Source organism: Ipomoea triloba, chromosome 8 (assembly GCF_003576645.1).
Source record: "Ipomoea triloba cultivar NCNSP0323 chromosome 8, ASM357664v1".
Classification (NCBI taxonomy): domain Eukaryota; kingdom Viridiplantae; phylum Streptophyta; class Magnoliopsida; order Solanales; family Convolvulaceae; genus Ipomoea; species Ipomoea triloba.
The window spans coordinates 929,287-953,025 of record NC_044923.1 but is presented as its reverse complement, the minus strand read 5'-3'; the positions used below and the strand labels follow the sequence as shown (position 1 = coordinate 953,025).

General features: G+C 34.0%; 1 protein-coding gene across 1 annotated transcript; it reads left to right on the top strand.

Moving 5' to 3' along the window:
* Positions 1–4,456: 4,456 nt before the first annotated feature.
* On the top strand, positions 4,457–5,531 carry LOC116027777 (ethylene-responsive transcription factor ERF038-like). The gene has a single exon (XM_031269523.1). It carries the CDS (start codon positions 4,566–4,568, stop codon positions 5,256–5,258), a length of 693 nt encoding a protein of 230 aa, XP_031125383.1. The 5' UTR covers positions 4,457–4,565; the 3' UTR covers positions 5,259–5,531.
* Positions 5,532–23,739: the final 18,208 nt, after the last annotated feature.

Genomic DNA, 23,739 nt, shown 5'->3' with positions numbered 1-23,739 from the left:
ATTCAAATTTATCAGGAACAACAATACTGCTATTGATGGGTTAGGGCCGGGGGGGGGGGTACATGTAACAACTATAGAAGAAAGATGAACAATACGCTTCAGCAGAATAGCTCAAGTGGTCGACCAATCAACATTTAGTTTTGCATACAATGGCAGGGTTAGGGTTCTAACTTGACCGATTTGTGGTTATGAAGATCTTTCTTGTCCAGAAGTGTATAGGCGGCGGACAACTTGGAATTGTTTGGGCTATTCGGGATTTGCCTCCTTCATAGCTTTGAAGCGGGTCCATGGGGGTCCAAAATATAGTGGTGAAACTGGGAAACTTAGAATTATTTAAATATTTCGGGATTAACTTCTTCATGGATCTTGAGGCGGGTTTACGTGGATTCAAGATATAGTTTAGCAAAGTCAAAAAAAAAAAAAGAAAAAAAAAACTATGGTTCTTGAGAGGATACTGGAAGCCAGAATTCAGACAAGACATTTCAGTTCACTACAAGCCGCTTATGTTTGGCCATAAGATGATTGGAAGGTTGTCCTGATTGGTGATGGGAGCTAAAGATTTTGGGTTTGCTAAGGATAAGGGGCAGTTCAAGTGTGAAGATATGGGTTGTTTGATTCACAGGATGTTAATTATTTAGGGAATATAAGTTTTGGAATGCCACATACCCTTGATTATAAGAGAGATAAACCATACTAAGAAAATTCTATAGACAGTTCGACTACGAATGTATTGACAAAAATCAAACTCACGATCGTTTAGCACGAGAATCATGCAAATAAAAGATTGAGGTTTGAATCACCTTTTGAAGGAAATGGTTATCACCAACATGTATATAATTACACAAAGAATATTACGTACACATACTTTTAACTTTTTATCTATTTCTACTCCCAACTGACTTGGCACACACCAATTCATCTAAAAATAAAAATAGGCTATAGTTTTTTACTCATGTTTTGCTCCAATAAAACAAAGACACCTAGCAGGACTTATACCCTAAATATATAGTACACCAATCATTTTCCTTACACAACTGGAGACCAATAATGTAATGCACCCATTAATAACAAAAAGATGATCTCATTCTAGCATAACTTTCCATTTTGGTGTCACGGACAGAGCCATTTATTATATGTGGTCGGTTTTGCACGTCAATATATAGTGTAGCAGAACACTACATGTAATATCTTGTCTACTTAATAGGCTCACATTGCTTAGAGTGCAACTACTCAACCAATTTCTATGCTCCCGTACATTGGCACAATCAAGAAGGCAATCCCGACTAAATTGGGTCAGGTAGTTAGCTTAGTAATTACAAATTCACAAGGTTTAATTTCAAGTTTGACTCATTGTATGAGTTGTTTATTGGTCATATCCGTTTGACCTGATCAACTAGACAATCTAAACTAGTTTACCTTATTGTAATCTTTTGCCGAGTAGGGTTACAAGGTGGACGTGTTTCATCCAAAATGCACCTTCAAGTAGCAGTTGCGGGATTTCTGTGAATGCAAGATTTTGAACAATTGTTGCATGTGGGAAAGTCTGTGGGAAGGCCGCGGGTTACGGTGAGCACATGTAAGAATTCTTGCATTATCGGTTGTCGATCGCCTTCTTCAATGACAAAGGCAATCAACAATCGGCAATTATCAATTTCAGCTGCTTGAACCCAAATTATCAGTTATTGTCCGTGAATAATCGATTATTTGGTCCAAATGCATAAAAATGATATGTTGATTTGTTTAATTGTAACTTTTAAAAATTCATGATCTAACTGTTTTTTCATATAAAGTTCAAATGTTTATTTGACCCTTTTCTGAATGTGGTTTTTTATTAGCCGGTAGTGTGATGAAAAAACTTATAACTACTAAGTAAATGTAAGTGGTATGGGTAGTTTGGAGACAATATGATCGGAAACAATTAATCTAATCTTTTGCCATAGGTGGTAGATCTAAAACATTATTATATTGTACGTAATAAACCAGTAGAGTTGTAGAGCAAAGCAAATGATGCCAAATGTTAATTTGTAGCGTATAGAATGTGTCTCACCACGTGCCCTAATAAATATGTGAAAGAGAGGAGTCTAAGTCTTTGTGAGAGCAAGTCCAGTTGTTATAACATAGACCATAATTCATATTCTATTGTGAGGCCTGATATAAAAATATTGTACCTTCAGTTAATGTATTTATGATCAACATTTTCTGTACATGTAAACAAATAACTTGATAATTGCTGGCACATAATATGATAGCTACATGTACATAAACTTTCAACTGCATGTACAGAATACGTCAACTACAAATACAGAATTTGAAAGTTATTTTTAGACCAGAGTCTACAAAGTAATGTAGGCCTGGTTTATGGTATAATTTGCCAAGCAAGTCAACTTCTAAAATGTGGTTGTTGGAACATGGGTCTCAACCTAAGTTATGGGGCAACACAAGATGCAAGTAGGGCTAGGGATGCTATAGTTGTGTAAAGAGTTATGTGCTTGGCCCAAAAAGCAAGGGTCTAAGTACAAATCTATCGAAATTTATATTGTGAATTAAGATTGATGTAGTAAGAATGTAAGATAGAACATGTTGATTTTGAATATTTATGTGTGTGAGAGAGAGATCTTGTGTATCTCTTATACTCCGAGTGGGTATATGTGTAATTTTATAAATGTATAGTATGACTATCTATAAATCTATAAATAAATATAATAATACCTATAACCTTGGATATATTATCATCACAATTAATTAAAAAAAAATCCTTTTAACTAATGTACTGGGAATTGGACAGAAATAGGGTGGTATCTCGGTCCCCGTTAGAGTAGGGAACGAGAAGCCCTACATACGAAGTCGGAAAGAAAATTTGTCATCTTTATATCAATCTTCTCTTCTCCATGCTTGTGAGAAAACTATATGGTAAATGTAAATTATTTCAATATTTCAAAAAGTTTTATGTTAAAACTAAAATATTTACATTGGATAAACACTACCAATTGATTAAGTTAAAAAGGTTAATCATTTAGGTTAAAGTACATGTGTAATGACTAAGTTGGAATCCAAGAGAGAGGCACCATGCACTTTCAAATACCCTCTCTTTGATAATTGATTTATGTTATGGTTATGTGGCCTACGTTGGAAGTGGCCCGTCCATGTCTCGTCTTACGTTATATATGACATGTGCACCAATCCCATGCCTTATGTGCACATGGTAATTTCAAAAACAATATCCATCGTTCACTACCCAGCTAATTAATGAGCCAGGAAACGCGACAAACTCAACCATGCAACGCCAAAAATGTGCACTTAATTTTTCTTCTCAATTGTAAATTAGAAAGCGATATAATAATTCACGATGATATTTCATTTCTAACTTATTCAGCGAACTAATCATATTTTTAACATATTATGTGAACTAATTATATTATTCTAAAGCTTTTTCATTTACAATATAGTCACGAGATTAATTTTTAGCAACAGTTACATTGACTAACCGACACTAAGTGTATGTAGCCAGGGGCGGAGCTCCCCCCGGGCTTCAAATTTTTTAATAGTGTAATAATACTTATTTTTTGTGTCTTCCCTCCTCAAAATATTTGGCTCCTCCTAATCAATTTTGCAGACTAAGTTTCATAATTTCTAGGTAATAGTGTAAATACCACGAAAATGGTGAAATACGATTGTGTTATTAATAATATAATAAATTCAACAGCTACCGATTACACAGCAGACGAACCTAGATCGGTCCGGTCTAATCTAAGGGTCGGAAGTGTCGATAGATTCGATGAAGGTAGCTCGATCAATGTGATAGTAGGTCTCAGGTTCCCGGGCTACTAGCTATAAAGAGGAAAATAGCCAAAAAGTCAATCTCTCCGCAATTAATGTGGTATTTATAGTTGGGACAATCTAGAATACAAGTTCCGCCCTTCCGACATGATAGGCATGTGGAGCCCATGCATAAGCGCGCAAAGGATTGGAAGTGGTGTCGTACACGTGCTCCAAATGTTCCTAATAACACGGAACCCAATCCCTGTTCGGTCCCGATCAAAATAGATGAGGTTAGTCAGGGATGACGATCGCGCCCACGGTAGGCTAAGCAGGAAGCCTGGCCTAGGGGTACATATAGTCAGGAAGGATAGCCAACCAAGTTGGAGACGGCCGGACCATTCATGACGCATACCAAGGGTCCGATATCAATCATCGTACCAGCATAATTCCCGGGAGATAATCCCTATTAGGGCTTATTGGCTTTCTTAGTTTAAGTTGATCAACTATGGACAACCTATGCTATTTTATCTTTTTTTAAATATTTTTTCGGTTAATGTCATAAGACTGACATCACCCAGAGCACATCTTTAAGTAATAGTTATGAACTTTATTATAAATATCCTATTACCATAAGATTTTATTTTTAATTTTTTGGGGTTCTTTTTCTTTTTATTATTAGAAGTAACTTTATTTTATTCCATCTCACCTCAAAAAGATTTAAAGAGCATTACACTATAAGAGAAGCTTAGGCTAAGTGTCCCCCCACATGCTCTCCTACTTCTTCTCCCTTCACACTTTTGTCTTCCATGGAAGCGGACGACCACATTCCCACAAATAAATATCAAGCCGCCGTCTCGCCGCCGTCGACTTCATCAAACGAAGCCGCCAAAGAATCGGCTGACAGCCGGAAAAAGCAGACGGCGGCGCCGGCGCCGGCGGCTAAGAAGCCGAAGAAGAATGACGACGGGAAACACCCAATCTTCCGCGGCGTGCGGAAGCGGAGCTGGGGGAGATGGGTATCGGAAATTCGCGAGCCGAGGAAGAAGTCGAGAATCTGGCTCGGGACATTCGCCACGGCGGAAATGGCGGCTCGGGCTCACGACGTAGCCGCCATAGCCATCAAGGGCTCCTCGGCTGTCCTCAATTTCCCCGAGTTAGCCGCCAAGCTCCCCCGCCCGGCTTCCAAGTCGGCCAAGGACGTCCAAGCCGCCGCCGCGAAAGCCGCATCCCTCGACTACCCGCCGGACCCGCCCAGCCGAGCCGAACCCGAGCCATTCTCCCCCGAGGAAACCGCAACTTCCGAATCCTCGTCGGATTCTCCGTCGAGCTTCAACGAGGACCCGTTTCTCGGCCTTCCGGATCTTCTCTTCAACCCGGCCCACCAAGCCGCCGCCCCCGAGTTCGGCTACGCTTCTTCGCCGTGGCACCAGCTGGCTGGATTCGAGCCGTTTCACACTGATATTTGGTCAGAAGAGAATTTTCTGTGGGATTACAGCTAAAAAGCAGCCGCCTTTTTAGCACAGCTAGCTCAAGCTGGTGATTCTCCACTGGTAAATCTGCATGGCTTAAAGAGTGATTAATTAATATTGTTACTGTAATTAATCGCAGTAAAATATTAAGTTTTCTTTCATAAATCTTTGGATTTACCTGTGGAAAAAAAGTTATCCGAGGTAAATGACAAGAACGAAAATTTTAATGTAAATTATTAAAGCGGAATAAAACATTCTCTTAGGCTCTGTTTGGATTGAATTTATTTTTATTAACGCGTTAAACCACTTTTTCCTTTTTTCTTTTTAAAATTTTATAATGAGGAATCCACTGGCCAAACAGTCCAAGAACATTCAAGAATGGATGTGGATTATATGAAAGCTAGCATGCACCATATCCTTACATCCATATTTTAATCAATCTATTCCAAATGTTATCTATGTGGTTAGTAAATTAAAGTACACTCCACAAGGAAAATACTATGTGCGTGTCATTTTTTACTCTTATACATAAAATTTTGATGTAAACATTTATATTAGGACTCACATGACAAAAAAAGTAGCTTATTAGGGTCCGTCACATAGAAAATAAAATTTGAAAGTCTATATAGTACAACTCACTTTATAATTCGGTCTATCACATGACAAATTAATTGGTGAAGTCAATTCAGAACGATGTTAGATTTATTCTATCTTTTTCTCCAACTCTCTACTATACAAAATTAAAGGCAGCATAGTACAACGTATAGTACGACCTTTTAAAGATGATTTCACCAATACTTATTACTTTGTTGCATTAGGTAACAAGTGTGAAATAATGAGCGAAATTCTACGTTTAAGTCAATTGAGACGTATGAAAATTCAGATATGTATGTGCTGTTACTGTTAATTACCTAGATTTTAGTGTCTCTCAATTTTCTTTTACTAAAGTTGCATATTTGGAAGATTAATATTAAAATGGAATTTAATTGAATTCGGATTTATTATCATAATTATAACCTTAATCATAGTATAGTTTGTGGGGTTAAGGTTGTCGTAGAGATGAAGCTGCAGATATCTATGGAAAAGAAAGCATGTGGGAAAGAAGGTTCCTCTGCACCTAAAACAGCTCGAAAAGAGCTGAAGCCCAATCCCCGTGGTGGGGGTGGTTCAATTCTTTTGCCTGTGATTTTTTCCCCTTTTTTCTTGTTATATTCCTTCTCCTTTTGGGTGGGGAATGGGGATCTACTTGCTAATAAGCCCATGTTCCTTGGAAAATTTTATGTATAGCATACTTGAAGAGAAATGCTATTCGAAAGTGTGTTTTTTCGTACTTAAGTTACTATTTACAATTACTTCTTGGCCTAGTACTGTTACTATACGATAAACTTGAAACTTGATCAATCTAGCTAGATTCAAAAAATTGAAACTTGAGTTTTACTAAGTTATGATTTTCTTGAAATTGAGTTTGACTCAACTCAAGCTTGATCTATAGACTCCATCCATGCATGCACATATTGAACTTTGAAGTACAACTCAATTGGTAGATCAATTCAAATAAATTAATAACTTTACTATGCTGACCGTTTTAAAGTATATATACATTACTGAAATTTATTTTCCTGCATTCCGTTAGGCTCGATCATTTGTCATATGTTTCTTGTATATGAGACATACACAACAGTATACAATGATTTTAAAAAATTCATAAATTACTGTGATGACAACTCGTGCATGATTTACTTCCTTCCCTAAATTAAAACTTTAGCGGGGGGAAGTAATTTTTTTTATCCACTTTGGAAAACTTGGCATGTTTTGACAGTTGTGGGCAGAATTTTGATGTTGGTCAGAGCATAGAATGTGAAATTTGGTTTTCTCAAAAAAAGAATGTGAAATTTGATTGTTTCATGGTGTACTGAAGTGATGAAAGTCCAGCCCTGGATGCTGGGAAGTAGGTGTTGATGCCAGCTGCCTACCTTCAATCACTGTCTCTTTCATTCACGTCAAGACGACACAAACTGTATCTATTTTAATTAATACGGAGTACTTCATAATTTCTCTTATTACTTAATCACATGTCACGGATTTAAACCTTATAGTCTCACCTGTGTAATTATTAGTAATCGATTACGAAAACTTAATACTATATTTTGTTCGGCATAAAATTAAGAATTTTCATTTGACTCAGGTGCAATATATATACTACGTTATCGATAAAATTAAAAAGTGATGTTGGAAATCATGTCCCAAGACTAAGGCAACAAATCCAAAGGACTCGTGGTTAGATTTCACGTGATGACCCTTAGCTTGAAGTTATTAACCAATTTGGGTGTGTGGGCCTTGTGATCGTCTCAGACAAAGGGCCACAAAGAAGTAAATTAATCAGCCTAAATTACTATAACTTATTAGCTCAAATTGAGATGGTCAATATGCCAACATGCAACTTTTACAAGACGTTAGACTTAGAACTTTGTATTTATAACTAAATCGACTGAAGATGTTCCATCAAATTAATCACCAATAATAAACACATAGCTTCGTCATTACTTTCGGCCGAACCACATCTTTATTTTCTGTTCTTTATATCGTTTTTATCAATAAGTTGTTTTTTTTTTATAATCTCAACTTTCTCATTAGGTTACTAAGATGATTGTAAAATATTGGTAAGAGTAGAAATTAGAATGCTAGCTTTCAAAAAGGAAAGAGACGTAGGAATAATATTTAAGCACACGACATCTTAGTACGTCTCGGCAGATTGTGGCCTGTGATCACATTTCATCAAAGCAAACTTATGGCCAGTGGAAACTCATTCTATTATTGGTTCTTGGCAATATCTCCCTACCCTAGATACACAATATACATACACACCAAACACAATATTCCTCTTTTGCATTAATTTGATTCTTTGCCAGCTCTCGTGCCTCCCGGAATGAGAATTAGTCGGGTAGACCTGAACCGTTAAACTGAAGGAGAAAAACCCGGAACACCCCGTGAATTTACCAAAAAAATAATAATTTGATTTTTTTTTTAATAGAGTAGAAGGGTATATCTGTATAATATAATACTTAGTAAGCTACTTGATTGTTGGATTCCCTAAGGCTAGGAGATTTATGACCTATCATTCATTGATATGTGTTGAGGTAATGTGAGAGATACTTCACCTCGAAGTAGACCCAAGTATGGTGGAGCCGTGGAGGGAGATGGTGAGATACTAGAAAAATGTCAAAAGTCAAAATTTTATTTAATTGTACGTAGTCAAAATTTTATTTAATTGTACGTTTTGAAATTATAATATTAATAAGAGTTAATACTATCTACAAAGTATATTATATTGTGCTCAGATTGCATGTACTGACTCTCTCATATGGGAGATCATGAGATTGAGCCTTAGACTTAGGAGAATTTTATGAGACGGAGAATTGTCACGGTATATTTTAAGAAGGGTAACACTTGTATAAAATGAGACGAGTCTCAATCTGTGTGATGGGTCGGATCTTTGATATCTGAATTGGAATTTTTTACTTCATTAATTAAAGATTCTGACCTATTTCACAGATTGAGACTTGTAAAACGGTCTTATACAAGTGTTATATACTCCGTATCAATTTGTTTTTAATAAAATTATGATTTAAATTGTTGAAAGGATTTGTTCAAAAAAAAAATTGTTGAAAGGACATTATTTTGTCGTATTTGACAAAAAGTTGAACGACATTATTATGTTGCAGGACAATGAAGCAATTATACGAAGACGGACAGAGTGACGGCTGTCAATTGTTTTTAGTGTTATAACTACCCATACGGAGTAGTAGATAAAGATTTTTATTATTTTTATTTTTTTACGGGAGTCTATGTGATCCAATTAACTATGAGAAACTTAAATTGATTTTATCTTATTATATTTCTTCATCGGTTAGAGTTATAAGACGGATTTCACCGAGAGCGAGCATACATTTGAGTAGAGGTTGTGATTAAAGATTCATTTTTTTTATAATTCATATTTCTCGACTTGGTCAGACTATATCATAGACCTTACTTGCTCTAAGGCCTATAAAAGTAGTGACAAATCTCGAGTTATCTAAATGATTCCAAGTTCTTTGTCCCTTGCACACTTTTGCACATGAAATATTTGTACAACCACTGATTGATCGACGTTTCTCAAATCTATGACCCCATCTTCTTATTAAAAGTATTACTAAACGTTGATTGATCAAATACTTAAACTACTCGTTGAGTTTTTCTCTTTTATGTTTTTTTGGGAAGGACAAATGTATAAGTACTTAAGTACGATACAATAGTGTACTATGTACCTATTACAACTGTAACCTGTACAAGAAATAGTCCTAATTAATTACGTAAAGAATTCTATTACGTAGTTAATCTCTGTGACAGACATTGATAAATTACTTTTTCATAACATTCTAACTATCCGTGCCATGGGAATTAATGCAAATGTGGACATTTGAGGCAGAGTGACCTAACGTGTATTATTCTTTTTTACTCTCTATTGTGAGATTTTTCTGATTGATTTAAAAAAAAATGAATTAAGCTTTTTATTCATCACATTTTCTTTCGCTGTTAAAATTGAAATATGTAACTATGTAAGGGAAGTTTAATTTTACTCTATGAAATTACACTTTTCGTTTTCCTTTGAAATCAATCGATGGAGTGTCAAGGTGTTTTGGGGACCTTTAGGCAAAACCTTGAATACAAAATAATTGTCACCTGGGGTTGTCTTGGGACGACTCTGGGAGTCAGCTATCACAATTAAGGTTGATGGTACCATGAGAGGTTAACATACTAAGTTACGTGTATATCGCTTGGACCATTACACTTATAGAATCAAGCATATATTAAACTGATTTTCTTATTGAGTACTACTGACTCTATTACAATGTAGTATCTGTTCATAGCTACTTTCTCAACCTAATGAAGCACAAAGAGTCAACAGATTACAATGTAGTATCTGTTCATAGCTACTTTCTCAACATAATGAAGCACAAAGAGTCAACAGTTGCCTCCACTGAGGCTCGAACCCACTTCTCTCCATGTTGGAGTGTAAATCGGGTGTCACTCGACCCAAAGTCTTTGGCTTATTGAGTTTAATTATTTGGCTATAATCCACTAATTTTTTTTATACTACTTTTAGACAAATTCATTAATTTTGAGTGAAATTGACATCCTTATTAATCAGACAGAATTATAGCAGATAGAGTTCTGACGGATGTATTTGGTGATCCGGGATATGAGTTTTCATTAGTGTTGTAAAAATTTGCCTAGGTTCTAGACCCAGACTGGCCGCCTAGAGTATCACCATAATCGGTGATCTAGGCGGCTGGCCGGCTATGCCACCGACTAGGCCGCTTACGCACTGCCTAGGCCTCCTAGGTACCGACTAGGGCGCCTAGCTAGGCACTGACTAAGTCGCCTAGTCGGCCGATTAGCTATTGTTCCCTTCTTTTTTCAAATCAGTTATTTCACTCAAAACGATATCGTTTTAAGCAAAATCAACCTAAATTGTTCGATTTAAACCTTACCAAAAGGTAAGACATTGGTTAATCTAGGTTTCTCACAAGAAGATGAGAGATAAATTATATTAGGAATATTTTATACAAAGCGTTCGTTCGATCAAGAAGGTGTTGGCAAGAATGAAAATTACATTATTTTACTCCATTCACTTCACTACTCTTCTCGGACAAGTCATCTGTTTATTCAATTCTTAGCCATGGTGTCATCCCTGTCCTTTCTCTTAGTTGGAAACATATATATGTGTAAATATATGCATGTAATATAATGCTTTTTGTTTAATGATTGAGATCCTCTTATGTTATCCTTTTCATGCAATTGCCCCCTCCCTTTTACTCTGCTCTCTTATTAGTTCTTCCAGCTTTCTTTTCGGCCCTTTTCATTTTCATTTTAATGTGTGTGAAAAATGAGTATTGGACTGATTTGATGATTGATAAGGACAATATTGCCCCCCACAAAAATGTGAATTTGATGATTGGTCAAGCATGTAGTAATGCTGATGTAAGATCATGTCACTTATTATTAGTATATTTATTCCTTTTCCTTATTATATTTGATAACCATAACTCCCTAAGGTTTCAAATTCTACTCGCTATGAGAGATCTTTTTTATTTGAGTCAGTCAACTATATATGAGCAGCCTATGTAATTACATCCTTGAGGTCTTTTGTCGGTTAGGATTACAAGGCCTTTAGGTTTGACCTTGTTATTATCATGTTTTTTTTATATTGTGTGTGTGAGTTTAGCTATTCGATATTGAATGTATTATTGTGTTTAAGCGTGCCTTCGGGTATAGTAACTTTAGGTTTGATACTATTCTCATGTTTTTTGTGTGAATCTAGCTAGCTAGTTGATATTGAGTTTAAGCGTGCTTTTGAGTAACTTTAAGTTTGACATTATTATCATGTCCTTTGTGTGAGCCTAGCTAGCTAGTCAATGTTGATTGTATTATTGAGTTTAAGCGTGCCTTTGAGTAACTTTAGGTTTGACCTATTGAGTTTAAGCGTGCCTTTGAGTAACTTTAGGTTTGACCTTATTTTTATGTTTCGTGTGTGTGAGAACTTTAGGTTTGACCTTATTTTTATGTTTCGTGTGTGTGAGGCATTATTATCATGTCCTTTGTGTGAGCCTAGCTAGCTAGTCAATGTTGATTGTATTATTGAGTTTAAGCGTGCCTTTGAGTAACTTTAGGTTTGACCTATTGAGTTTAAGCGTGCCTTTGAGTAACTTTAGGTTTGACCTTATTTTTATGTTTCGTGTGTGTGAGAACTTTAGGTTTGACCTTATTTTTATGTTTCGTGTGTGTGAGAGAGAGAGAGAGTCTAGCTAGTTGATATTGATTGTATTATTGAGTTTAAGTGTAGTGTTGGTGACTTTAGGTTAAGTTTTGACATTACAATCATATTTTTTGTGTGAGTACGGTCTCACTAGTCAATAATTATATTGTATTATTGAGTTTGGTGAATTTTGCACCCAAGTAAATTCTTTCAATAATGTTAATAAATTTGAAGGTCTAATTAATACATAATTAATTGTATTAAGGTTTAATTTTAATAACAATAACACCTAAAAGTTAACATGCCAACTTGATGAAGATGTTATTGGAGCTGAGTTAACAATATGATAATATATATATAAAAGTAAACATATGCAATTAATTACTATTAATATCCTTACATGCACGCACTAATAACAATAACTATTCCAAGTGATTTGAACTATATATTCTTTCATTTACTCATATCTTTTTACCCCTACTTTTTCCTAGTGCAGTGTAATTAATTTATATACTATTTGACAGAAACAGAATTTATTCAGTGCACGCTCTCAAGTAATAATTGTGACTTTCCCTCGTATCTTTTTACCCATACTTTTTCACGGTACAGTGTAATTAATTTACATACTCGTACTATTTGACAGAAACAGAATTTATTCAGTGCACACTATCAAATAATAACTGTGAATTTCCATCGTCACCCAAGAATACCAATTATTCCAACACCTAACAACATGAACAAATTAAATTGGTCCATATATAAACAATACAATCAAAATCCCCAAAGTCATCATCATGGGCACTCACCAAACCAACACCATTGGTCCAACATTCTTAATTTGACATATATGGCCCTAAGGTCTATCCCTTTTCTTGTCATTATGGTTAAGAACAAGCAATCAGCATTAAGAATTAGTTAAGAGATAGTCTTGTTAGTCAAAAAAGTCATAATTATTATAAGTTGGGGCTCCAAACCCTAATGATGAACCTTGGATCATATCTCTTCCTACATTCTACTGCACTTTCCTTTTTGTTTGCCACTTCTATCCCTTTCTGAGTGCTGATGTGTGTTAGCTAGCTAAAATATAATTAGTTAGTGGGATAATGACAATTACAATGTAATTATTGCCCATTCCACATATAGCTAAGTTTCACCTTCCTTTCATGTCAAGCCTATGTTAAATTAAAGTTGCATGCCCCTATATGGCCCTCTATATATATATATATATATATATATATATATATAAACTTTTTATGTCTGCATACTCTACCTAAAAATATAAATATAAAGTAAGAAGGAAAAATAGTATATTTGGTCCTTGAAGTATAACTCGATCTCTCATTTATTTTCAAAGAAGGGATTTTTATCTATTTTTGTTAATATTATATTAGACTCGGATGAAAAAGTGGAAGGTAAACATAAAAATTTGATTTTCTTTTCTTCTTATATTAGAGACGTTCTCAATGGTCCTGTAAATTTATTTAACAAACTTCGAGTTCTTATATGAGGCTCTAATTACCTTTGCTTACCACCGAATTTGACCTTGATATTTGTCATATTAACTAACTAGAACATTGGTCACTCATGTCTCATAAAAGGAGAAGAAGATAAGATAAAATCAAAATTTCATATTCATTCTTGTCATTTAAGCTTGTTAATTAACTTTTCATCTAAATCTAATGAAATGTTAATGAAAGGATCGAACCAAAATTGCTTGGCACTTCGAGAATAACTAAGGAATCAAAAATAGATAGAACAATATATAACTTATGGATTAAATCTTTACCTAAGATGTAACGCAGGGATCAAATCGTCAAATTAAATACGCCATTTTTTTCAAGTAAAAGAGATAGATGGATATATAACATGCAACAAAAGTATTTATATATTCACATAAGTAGTTTATAGTCAAAACATAGAAATATTCTTAAACTACAACCATCTTTTGCAAGATTTTGTAAATGGGAGGAAGTGAGGAACATCTATATTTTGGAAGACAAAAAATATGAAAATAAAAAGAGAAAAGCTAGCTAGAGGGAATAAAGCAAAAATGCAATAAAAGATATATATATACACACACACACACACTCACTTTAAAAGACATGTTCAAAAAGATTAAGAGCATCAAAACTTATTAGATCCATGACATGCATGGCACTCCATAACTCTGCATGTTCAATTCTTATTAAACATTCCCCATATGGGAATCAAAGGAACACAAAGTTTTAAAAGCAAATTAAATTAAAGAAAAGTGAAATAATATTATTAATTAAAAAATTAATGACAAAAGTGAAAAGTGAAGAGGGAATTAAAGGAGATAAAAGATGCATATTTAAGGTCAATTCAATGGCCAAATACTTGTGTGACAAGTTAGAATCCAATTCAATATGGTTTGTCTTTCTTTTTCAATCTTGAAGAGCTGGAAGATGGCCATATTAATTAATTGGAATGGGTAGTCGCTATATAAACGTTTATGTAATGTTATAACATTCATGGTACCATGATTTTTTTTAGATTAAAGCATTGAGGAATGAAAACAACACCAACAAATCAAAAACGAACAAAAAAAGGAAAGAAGAATATCAAATTTACGTGGTTTAGCGACTTGTATAGGTACACGAAAGAGAAAGAATTCTTTTATTAATTGCGATAAGTACATATTCAGTACTATAAGCGCTTGACATAACCCTAATAATACATTTACAATATTTACAAAATTATTATTATCTATGTATGGGCTGCCTTCGCACACCCACTCACCCATTGACCCCATCCAATTCAAATTCAAACCCCAGAGACACTCCTCCACAGTACACACATTTTGCTTCGCTCCAACACCTGTCATCTCCCAATAAAATATGAGACAATATACACAATATAAAGAGACAAAGAACATTTGAGGTAAAACTTAAACATATATATGCATATGCAGCCTTTTCACGTTGTCATATCTCCGGCCTACCCATCGATGGTCAGAAAATTGAATAAAGGCTCTCCTGTGTGTGTATATATAACAAATTCTTACTAATTAAAATAATGAAAAAAATATTTATTATATTTATCCAATATATAATGTCTACAAATATTATTATCATTAAAGAATATAAGAAAAGAAATGGAGAATACATGTTCATGGAAAAATTAATGGGAAAGATAACGGAAGTTATAACCGCAAGGGTATTTTTATCAAAAAATTGTATAGTGTGGACTCTAAAAACACAATGTACAAAATGATTAGCACTAAAAATATGGACAGAAATTAGGAATATAACTTTTATTAAGACTTATTATATTTTTAGATATGTATAAGAGAGTTACTTTCCACCATGTGGCTACGTACACCCTTATCTTTTGCCATTTGCAAACCTTAGCTTTTAATACTATCTAGATTTATAGTTCCACGCATTAAGCAACAAAAGAGGTAAGATTATTAAATTAAGTGAAAGTAGCTACTACAAATAGCTATATAAAATATAATCTTAATCAACACTAAGGACTAATTAATGTCATATGAATCCTTGACGACACCAATTACGTACATCTCATGTGTTGTATTCTATTACTGGTTTAAAAACAGCAGAGCTGAGGTTGGCAACTTGTCATAGATTCTTTAATATCCAAAGCCTGCAAATGGGGCTTTATGCATGTGCACATTAGACTACACTCATATATAGAGATATTTTTACATATGTTCAACACACACACATATATATAAGAGTAATATTAAACATGCTTTAGTCACCTGTCAGTATCTGTTCATAACTAGTTTCTCAACCTATTGAAGCACAAAGAGTCAATATCGTCTCCATTAAGACTCGAACCCACCCCTTCCATATGGGAGTGCAAGCGGGTGCCACTAGACCACAAGGTCTTGCCATTTTCCTATATATTTAAAAGAAGATCAAATAAAGTCATATTATATTATATTATGTTTACGGAGGTTATGTAAATATGTAATAGTAATAGAGTTTGACCCGAAAGGGGTGACCGAGTGAGTAGAGAATAATTCTCGTAACATAAAGTCACTACTCACAAATTTGATTCTTGTAAACACTTTCTCAATTGAGTCCGTCGTTTATCCCTACACACCCTCCGGCCTTGATTGCAAACTTTAGAATGATTGATATCTTAAAATAAAATTATCAATAACGATGTCCTTTAGATTATTAATTTATTACCATGGTTCTTTTGGCAGGGTCCAGCCTGTATGCCTGTATGGCCACCTGTTAATATACTTTAACCAAAAAAAAAAAAAAAAAAAAAAAAAAAAAACCCTGTTAATTTACTTTGATGGTGAATCTTTAATTCCTCCACTTTTCTATGACACACAGCCTCACCTTTGCCGACACACGTATATATACGTACTGCTAAGCCAAAGCCAAAACCACTAAATTTTCTTTCCGTATTAAACGCAGAATATAACCAAAGAACATTCTTGTACTCTCAGTATGTATAGGCTAGGTAGTGACTAGTGAGAAAACATTAATTAATTAAGTTGGTTAGACAATTATTTTTGTAACTATAATTAAATTTCTAAGCTTGACACTTTACAGGAGATTAGGAGCCGGGTATTGATCTTCTTGGTTTGAGTTGATTTGGGTAACCTATGTTGAAATATTAGGAAAAAATTGTAAAAACAAGCATAAAACCGGAAGGATTGTGGGTTTATAAGTTTGAGTCGTGTGACACTCACAATTTTCTTAAAATCTTATTTGCTATATCCTTTAGGTGTTAGGAGCATTGTAGCATGCCTATGTTTCTCATGATAAAACGAACTTCGATTTAAAGTTTGAGCACTCAAACAATAAATTCAACGATCGAGAACACTGGTAGAACACAAAGATTTTAGAAAAAGAAAAGCAGAGGTTTTACTAGAGAGGAAAAATGTGGGTTCCTAAGTTATTTTTTTTTTTTTTTTTTAATCCATCTACTCATCCAAGATATATACCGGAGATGATTGTTAAATAACAAAAATCAATTTTGTAACCTTCATAACATACATATTTAATCTAGATATAAGAGAGGATGAAATTTTACATGGCGATTACAAACATTAATTATAATTCTTTAGGATAAGAATTACACGTTTTAGAACGTTAATTGCCAATTTTGCCTTTTCAAATTCATTTTGAGATTTAATTTGATTTTAGCCTTTGTTCTGTGCCAATTTAATTTAGTCTTTTTAGTACAAACCCACTCCCCATTCTAATGTGTGACAAAGGCTTCTTCCAAAGCAATGAGTCTACTTTGAAAGTCATTTTCTCATTCACCCATTATCTGTTTTGAGTATACAATATATCGATTTATTCGTCTCAATCCGAAGAACCCAAATCCATTTGACTTGCCTAATGAAGCACAAAGAGTCAACAGTTGCCTCCACTGAGGGTCGAACCCACTCCCATCATCCATGTGGAAGTGTAAACCGGGACACCGGGTGTCACTAGACCATAAAATATTCACTTAAAAAGTCATTTTATATTTTTTTTTTCAACAATCTATGTTAATTTACCTCTTTATGATCTTTTACTCACTAGGATCACAATATTAACTCCACCCAAAATACCCCTTCAGCAAATCAAAGTATATAAAGGAAATTGCCAAATCTACATTTATATTTCAATATGCAATTCCTCCGGCACAAGTTTGTCTTGTGTTCATAGACACTATTAGACAATCATCATCAACCTATTCATTTTGATGATGATTGTATTCGATGGTTTCGAGAGTTAGAATTTTGCTTTTAGAGTTGTATATCTTCCAAATGATTTGACATTGTAATTCTCTGTAAATTGTGTGGGTGTAACTTGACTCGCACGATTTATATAAATAGTTTGATATTTTTCTTTTCAAAGTATCTGAAATAAAATTAAGAAAATGATAATAAAGTAATAATATTGAAGTCCTAAACATCGTGACGATGTTGACATTTTTTTCTATTAACAACTAGAAAATTTTTTTTTTTTTGTCTTTTTCATCATTTTTAGGCAAACAAATTATGTCTCCATATTAGGCAATTATATGCCACTGCATATTGTTTTGGTTGTCACTCAAAAGTTTATAATTAAATGTATAGTCTAATTATTAAGCATGTGAAATGCCATATGTATTGCTCAGAATCCTCCATCCTTCAATTTGCTTTACTAAGGTTCGCTATAATCTCATTAAATTCTATTGGTATTTAATTTGATCGAGAGCTCAATCTATCAAAATTAAAGTTCACAGTCATTATTTGTAGCTTGATACTGAACCCCTTAAACTTTTAATTGTGATTAAAATAAAATATATCTTTCAATTTATTTTACCACGGTTTAATTTACAAGATAGTTCATAATAATTTTAAAATTTAATACAAATTGCTTTTGCTATAATCTCATAAAACCCTATTGGTGTCAGAGAGTTCATTTCATTGAAAATCAAAATTATGTTTGTGTAGAATAATATTTGGTGTGTTTGTATAATAGGTTGGAGATGAATAAAAAATTAACCTAAAAATATTCATTTTGATCACTGTTGCAAAAATCGGTCTAGGCAGCTGCCTAGGCACCACTAGGCCAAGGCAAATTACCCCCAAGGCATCCAAATTGGCCAAGTTGGCGACGAACTCGGCCAAGTCGGTCTTCTAACTACACACACACACACACACCTACACACATAAACTATTTTTTTTTATAGTTAGCCGCCTAGACACTATATAAACATTACTCTACCGTCTGACTAGCGTCTAGTGTTTACTGTAATTATGCTTTTGATGTGATATGTGGTGAAGAAATTTAGTGTTTTGATATAGATCGAGTGAATTGAAGATGCTTGAGGACATTGTTATAGTGAACCATATAATCAAATAATGAGATGTAATAATCAAATAATCAGAAAAAGAAAAAAAGAAAATAGTGAACCACATAAAACAAAAGTAGACAAGCTAGATTCGACCATAAGATACGATGTGGATAGAGGGCCACCTAGAATGAGTACGATGTGAGGAGAGATAGACACGTACACAAGAGCACCACTGGAGTGATGTGTACATATGTCATCGCTCTCTTTATTGCATGTCCCCCCAGGCCCCCAATACTTGCATGCATGAGTTTTGATGTACAAAATACTTTTTAGGTTTAAAATTACTTTCTAAATTTCACTCCATATTTAAATGGCATTTTTAGTTATGTTTATCGAAATTTGTTCATTGATTAAACCCTAATTTGACAAAGTTATTTGGCCATTTGTATATATACTCTCTGTCCTCTCGTGGAGTGATTTGATGACTCACTTTATTCGTAGTTAAAAAGTGAGAATATATCAATCCATTTTAAGCACGAGGAATCTGATCTGATAATAGCGAAGGCTTTAGGATCGATCACACGAATATCTCTCGTCATAGTTAAAGGGATTTTCTTTGAGATGATAAACCTGCAGAATAACGTTAGTGTTTTTGTCTATCTACAACTTCTTTCATGAATACTAGATAGTGTGTAGTATTCTGAATACGAGGAGCTGTGAGATGACTCTTTTGTTTAGAAGTCTACGTGTCATCATTATAGGACGATATTTAGTTAAAATCAAACTGAATATCCTAATAAATCAATAAATCACTTAGCTGACCAAATTACTTATTGACTACTTAATCATTCACTTGCACGTACTACAACCACTTAATAAACGCCACTTCGATGAAAATTAAAAAACTAATTCGACCTTACGAGTATAAATGGGAGGCTAAAAATGATATTTTTTCTATATATATGTACATGCATGCATGTGCATGTGATCGAGTTATAACATTTGAAAGAATGAAATTATTGAGAGTGAGTCGTCAATTAATCAAGATGGGCTTTAATGACTTTGGACCATCTTGGTGTATAGTGTACTATGTTAGTAAGTTGGCATATGTCAAGAAAGCAATTGTTTTTAATTTTGTCACATCACTATTAAACAGAAGTAGAGTTTATTTAGCATGCATTTTAAAGTAATGAATGTGAGTTTCGCTCGTCATCTTAAAAAAAAAAAAAAAAAAAACATCTTTGTCATTCTACTAGTTATACATGATATAATTAATACAACAACCAACAATATTATGTTGCTGAACTTTTAGCTACCCTTGTGGTAACTATTTTAGGTTTTTCTCATATATAACGTAACATTACCAAAGTTGGAGATTATTATGTTCCATCTTACTAGATTTGACTCAATGATAGATATAACAGTCATGAGACAAATAGTTTAACATAAATATAACAACAACACCAACAACCAACAAACAATTTAACATAAACATTATTCGTGTCATTCTGCTAGCTATACATGATATAAATACAACAAAGGCCAAAAATTATGTTTGCCTAAAATTTCAGATTTTTCTCATATACAGCATTAAATTATCAAAGTTAGAGATTATGTTCCACCTTACTAGATTTGACCCAATGATCGATATAACAATTCTAAGACAAACAGTTTAACATAATGAGATCGAGTGAGAGGTTCGACCGTAAATTAACTTGTCTACTTGAAATGGTGAAGGATTTTTCATTACTGTATTAGCTTATCAAATTATTTTACTTAGCTAACTTTCCTGTTGTGTACATAATTTTAGGAACTGGAGATTGTTTGTCATAGTTCTTGTTCTTATTTCTCCTATTTTGCTTTGGCAAATTGTTTGTTTTCTTTTTTAAAGTTTTAGAATATTGTCCCTAACAATTAGCAATGCTAAAATTTGAACTTTAGGTTCTATTAGTGAGCCACGGTCCCACGGAAATATTTTAATAAAAAAAAATTAAAATGGATTCCGCGGCGGCGGGTGCCGCGGAAATAATATATCAAAAAAAAATAAAATGATTTCGCCGCACCTGCAATGGTGCGGGTGCCGCGAAATAATATATTAAAAAAAATAAAATGTTTCCGCGGCACCTGCAATGGAGCGGGTGCCGCGGAAATAATATATTAAAAAAATAAAAATGTTTCCGCGGCACCCGTTACGGGTGCCGCGGAAAGTCTACACTTTCAGCGACACTGCCATACGCTACACCTGTAGAGGTGTAGCGAAAACACTTTTACAAGTGTAGCGCATGGATTATTTTGTACTAGTGCAAGAAAGCATTATCAAAGTAACAAGCAAATGTAAGGAAAGCAAGTAAGCAAAACTAAGGAATCAAGTGAATGGACTCGATGGAGGGGACTTGGACTAAGTGTTCCTTAACTGTATACACACTTCTGTGAGAACGAATGCTCAAGAAAGAACTGAGAACTGATCTAGACTGGTAATGTGAAAACATCAAGAGATGCAATTTAAAAACGTGTTTTGATCGTTTTGTTGTTTTCCTCGAACTAGTAGTCCCATGACTCCCTTCTCCATTTGCATGCGACAAAAAAGTGTTTCCCATCTTGCTCCCCCAACTATTTGCACATGTTATTGGCATGCTCATGACCAAAAAGAAAAGGGAAGAAGTGAACGTTAGTTGGCAAGAAAGTTAGATTCCTATAGAAAGCCAAGCAACGTAAATATACACAATATTATAACCTGAAGATTAGAGAGGCTATTTCTTTTTAATAAGAGTATTTTATGGGTATGATCCGGACTGAATAAAGATTATTCTCATAATAGTGTGGATATCAAATAATCTTGTAGTCTAGCGGCACAAAGTGATTCTCCCAAATAGGAGATTATGGATTTGAGTCTGTGAATATAGAGTTCTAATATTTTGAATATAAAGTTCTAAAATTGTGAATATAGAGTTGTAAAATTGTTAACATGGATTTGGTGTCCACCTTGCAAGGTGGCCCGGGTCCATTTCAAAAATTATAAATATAGAGTTCTAATATTTTGAACATAAAGTTCTAAACTTGTGAATATAGAGTTTTAAAATTGTGAAAATGAATTTGGTGTCCACTTTGGAAGGTGAGCCTGTGTCCATATCATAATTTGCCCAAACTCTTAGGCTAGTTTGATTTGGGATGAAAGTTTGATGTTGGCCCAATGTTGTTTTTAAAGCCAAAAAATGAAGGCAAAATCTATACTACAAATGTTTCCAATATTGGGCCAAATGTTCATATCAAATGGCACAAGTGATCCATTTACTAGCCAAGAAGTTGTAATGTTGTGCAAAACTTCATTATGGTGTGAATTTGGTATGTTTTGGATTAGGCCTATTGAACATATGGTTTAGCTAGATTTTTTGTAACAAATATGCAATCATTAGTATATTAATAGTCTCGTTGCAATATATCCCTATGATCTGCTACTAAACACCACTTTCTACAACTTTTGTTAATCACTCAAATCATTGTTAATAGTTGTTGATATTAGATTAATAGTGGTTGAGGATGGTCACATATAATGGTGATTAACAATGATGGCAATGTGTAATTTTACTAGTTTTGTTGCATTCAAAATAAAACACCATGTGTTAAGTTACATGATTATCACCCACCTAATTAAACCAACCAACACAAATACATGTTTGGTATATTTGAAAGAATTTTTGGAAACATCACGAGTTTGATTATTGCCAATATCATCTCAGACAAGTTCATTGCACAAAGTCTTCCACATATGTACCATTTTAGTCGAACCCGTCACATAAGGACACAAGTATCATCTCGGTCGAATCATCGCACAGAGTCATGTCTTTCGCACAAACACCTTAACTTATCAGTTAAACCCGTCACATAAGATTCTTCTATTGCAAGTTACATTTTATGTGATTTGTGAATTATTACATAATAACAAAATTTACTGAACGCATGTTCACTCTCTCGAGTAATATTATGGTTTCTCTTAATTAATTTTTTTGGTACACTTTAAATTAAATAATTAACTATGTTGTAGACTTGTAGTTGTATTAGTATTTGCCATACTTATCATAAGAGTTAAGACAACAAGTAATGAAAATGGACGGCAAAATCAACGCGTCTACCAATCCGACGAAAAAGACATCAAAGCAAATATATATATATTTACCTCCCTTGAAAATCTAACCCATATGTTTCAACATTCAACATTTGACCTATAAAATGGACATAATTTCCCAATTTAGCTTTGTTGTAGGACTGTAATAAGATCATGCCGATACAATCAATAACTCCAGCATGGAGGCTTTTGGAGTTGGAGATTTAACAACACTTTTGGGCCAGAGCATGGAGGCTCTTAGAGTTGGAGATTTAACTCGAAAGTATTTGAGAGGATGTAAATCATGGTAACTCAGCTGAACACAGAAGTTAGACATTTGTTTACTGAGCACAACGAGTTCCCTCCACACTGTCGATGGTGAGACTCGATCGCTGGTCTTTCTTTCCAAACTTCACCGAAATGACCAACTGAGCTACATATGTAAACGCAAGTTATACAATTAATACCACATTCACTGAAACTCGATTTCATAACCTTCCATATAGGATAATTACTACATGTCATCCTGTGCTTGGCATATTTATTGATATTTAAATTTCTTACGATTACATTTTCAGAGAATTGAAATCATATATGAATAAAACTATTAAAAAAAAGTTTTCAAAAAAAAAACTATTAAAAAAATTATACAATATCAGACATAATAATATTCTACATTTAATATATTTTTATTAAATTAAATATAAAACCGCTAATTACGCCCCCTACGGCCACGTCACCACTCCTCCGGCTTCCAGATGCTACTGCGTTTTCACCTTCTTTTCAGAGTATATATAAAGGCGCCATTTTCCTCTTTCGTCTCTCCCATTTAAAAT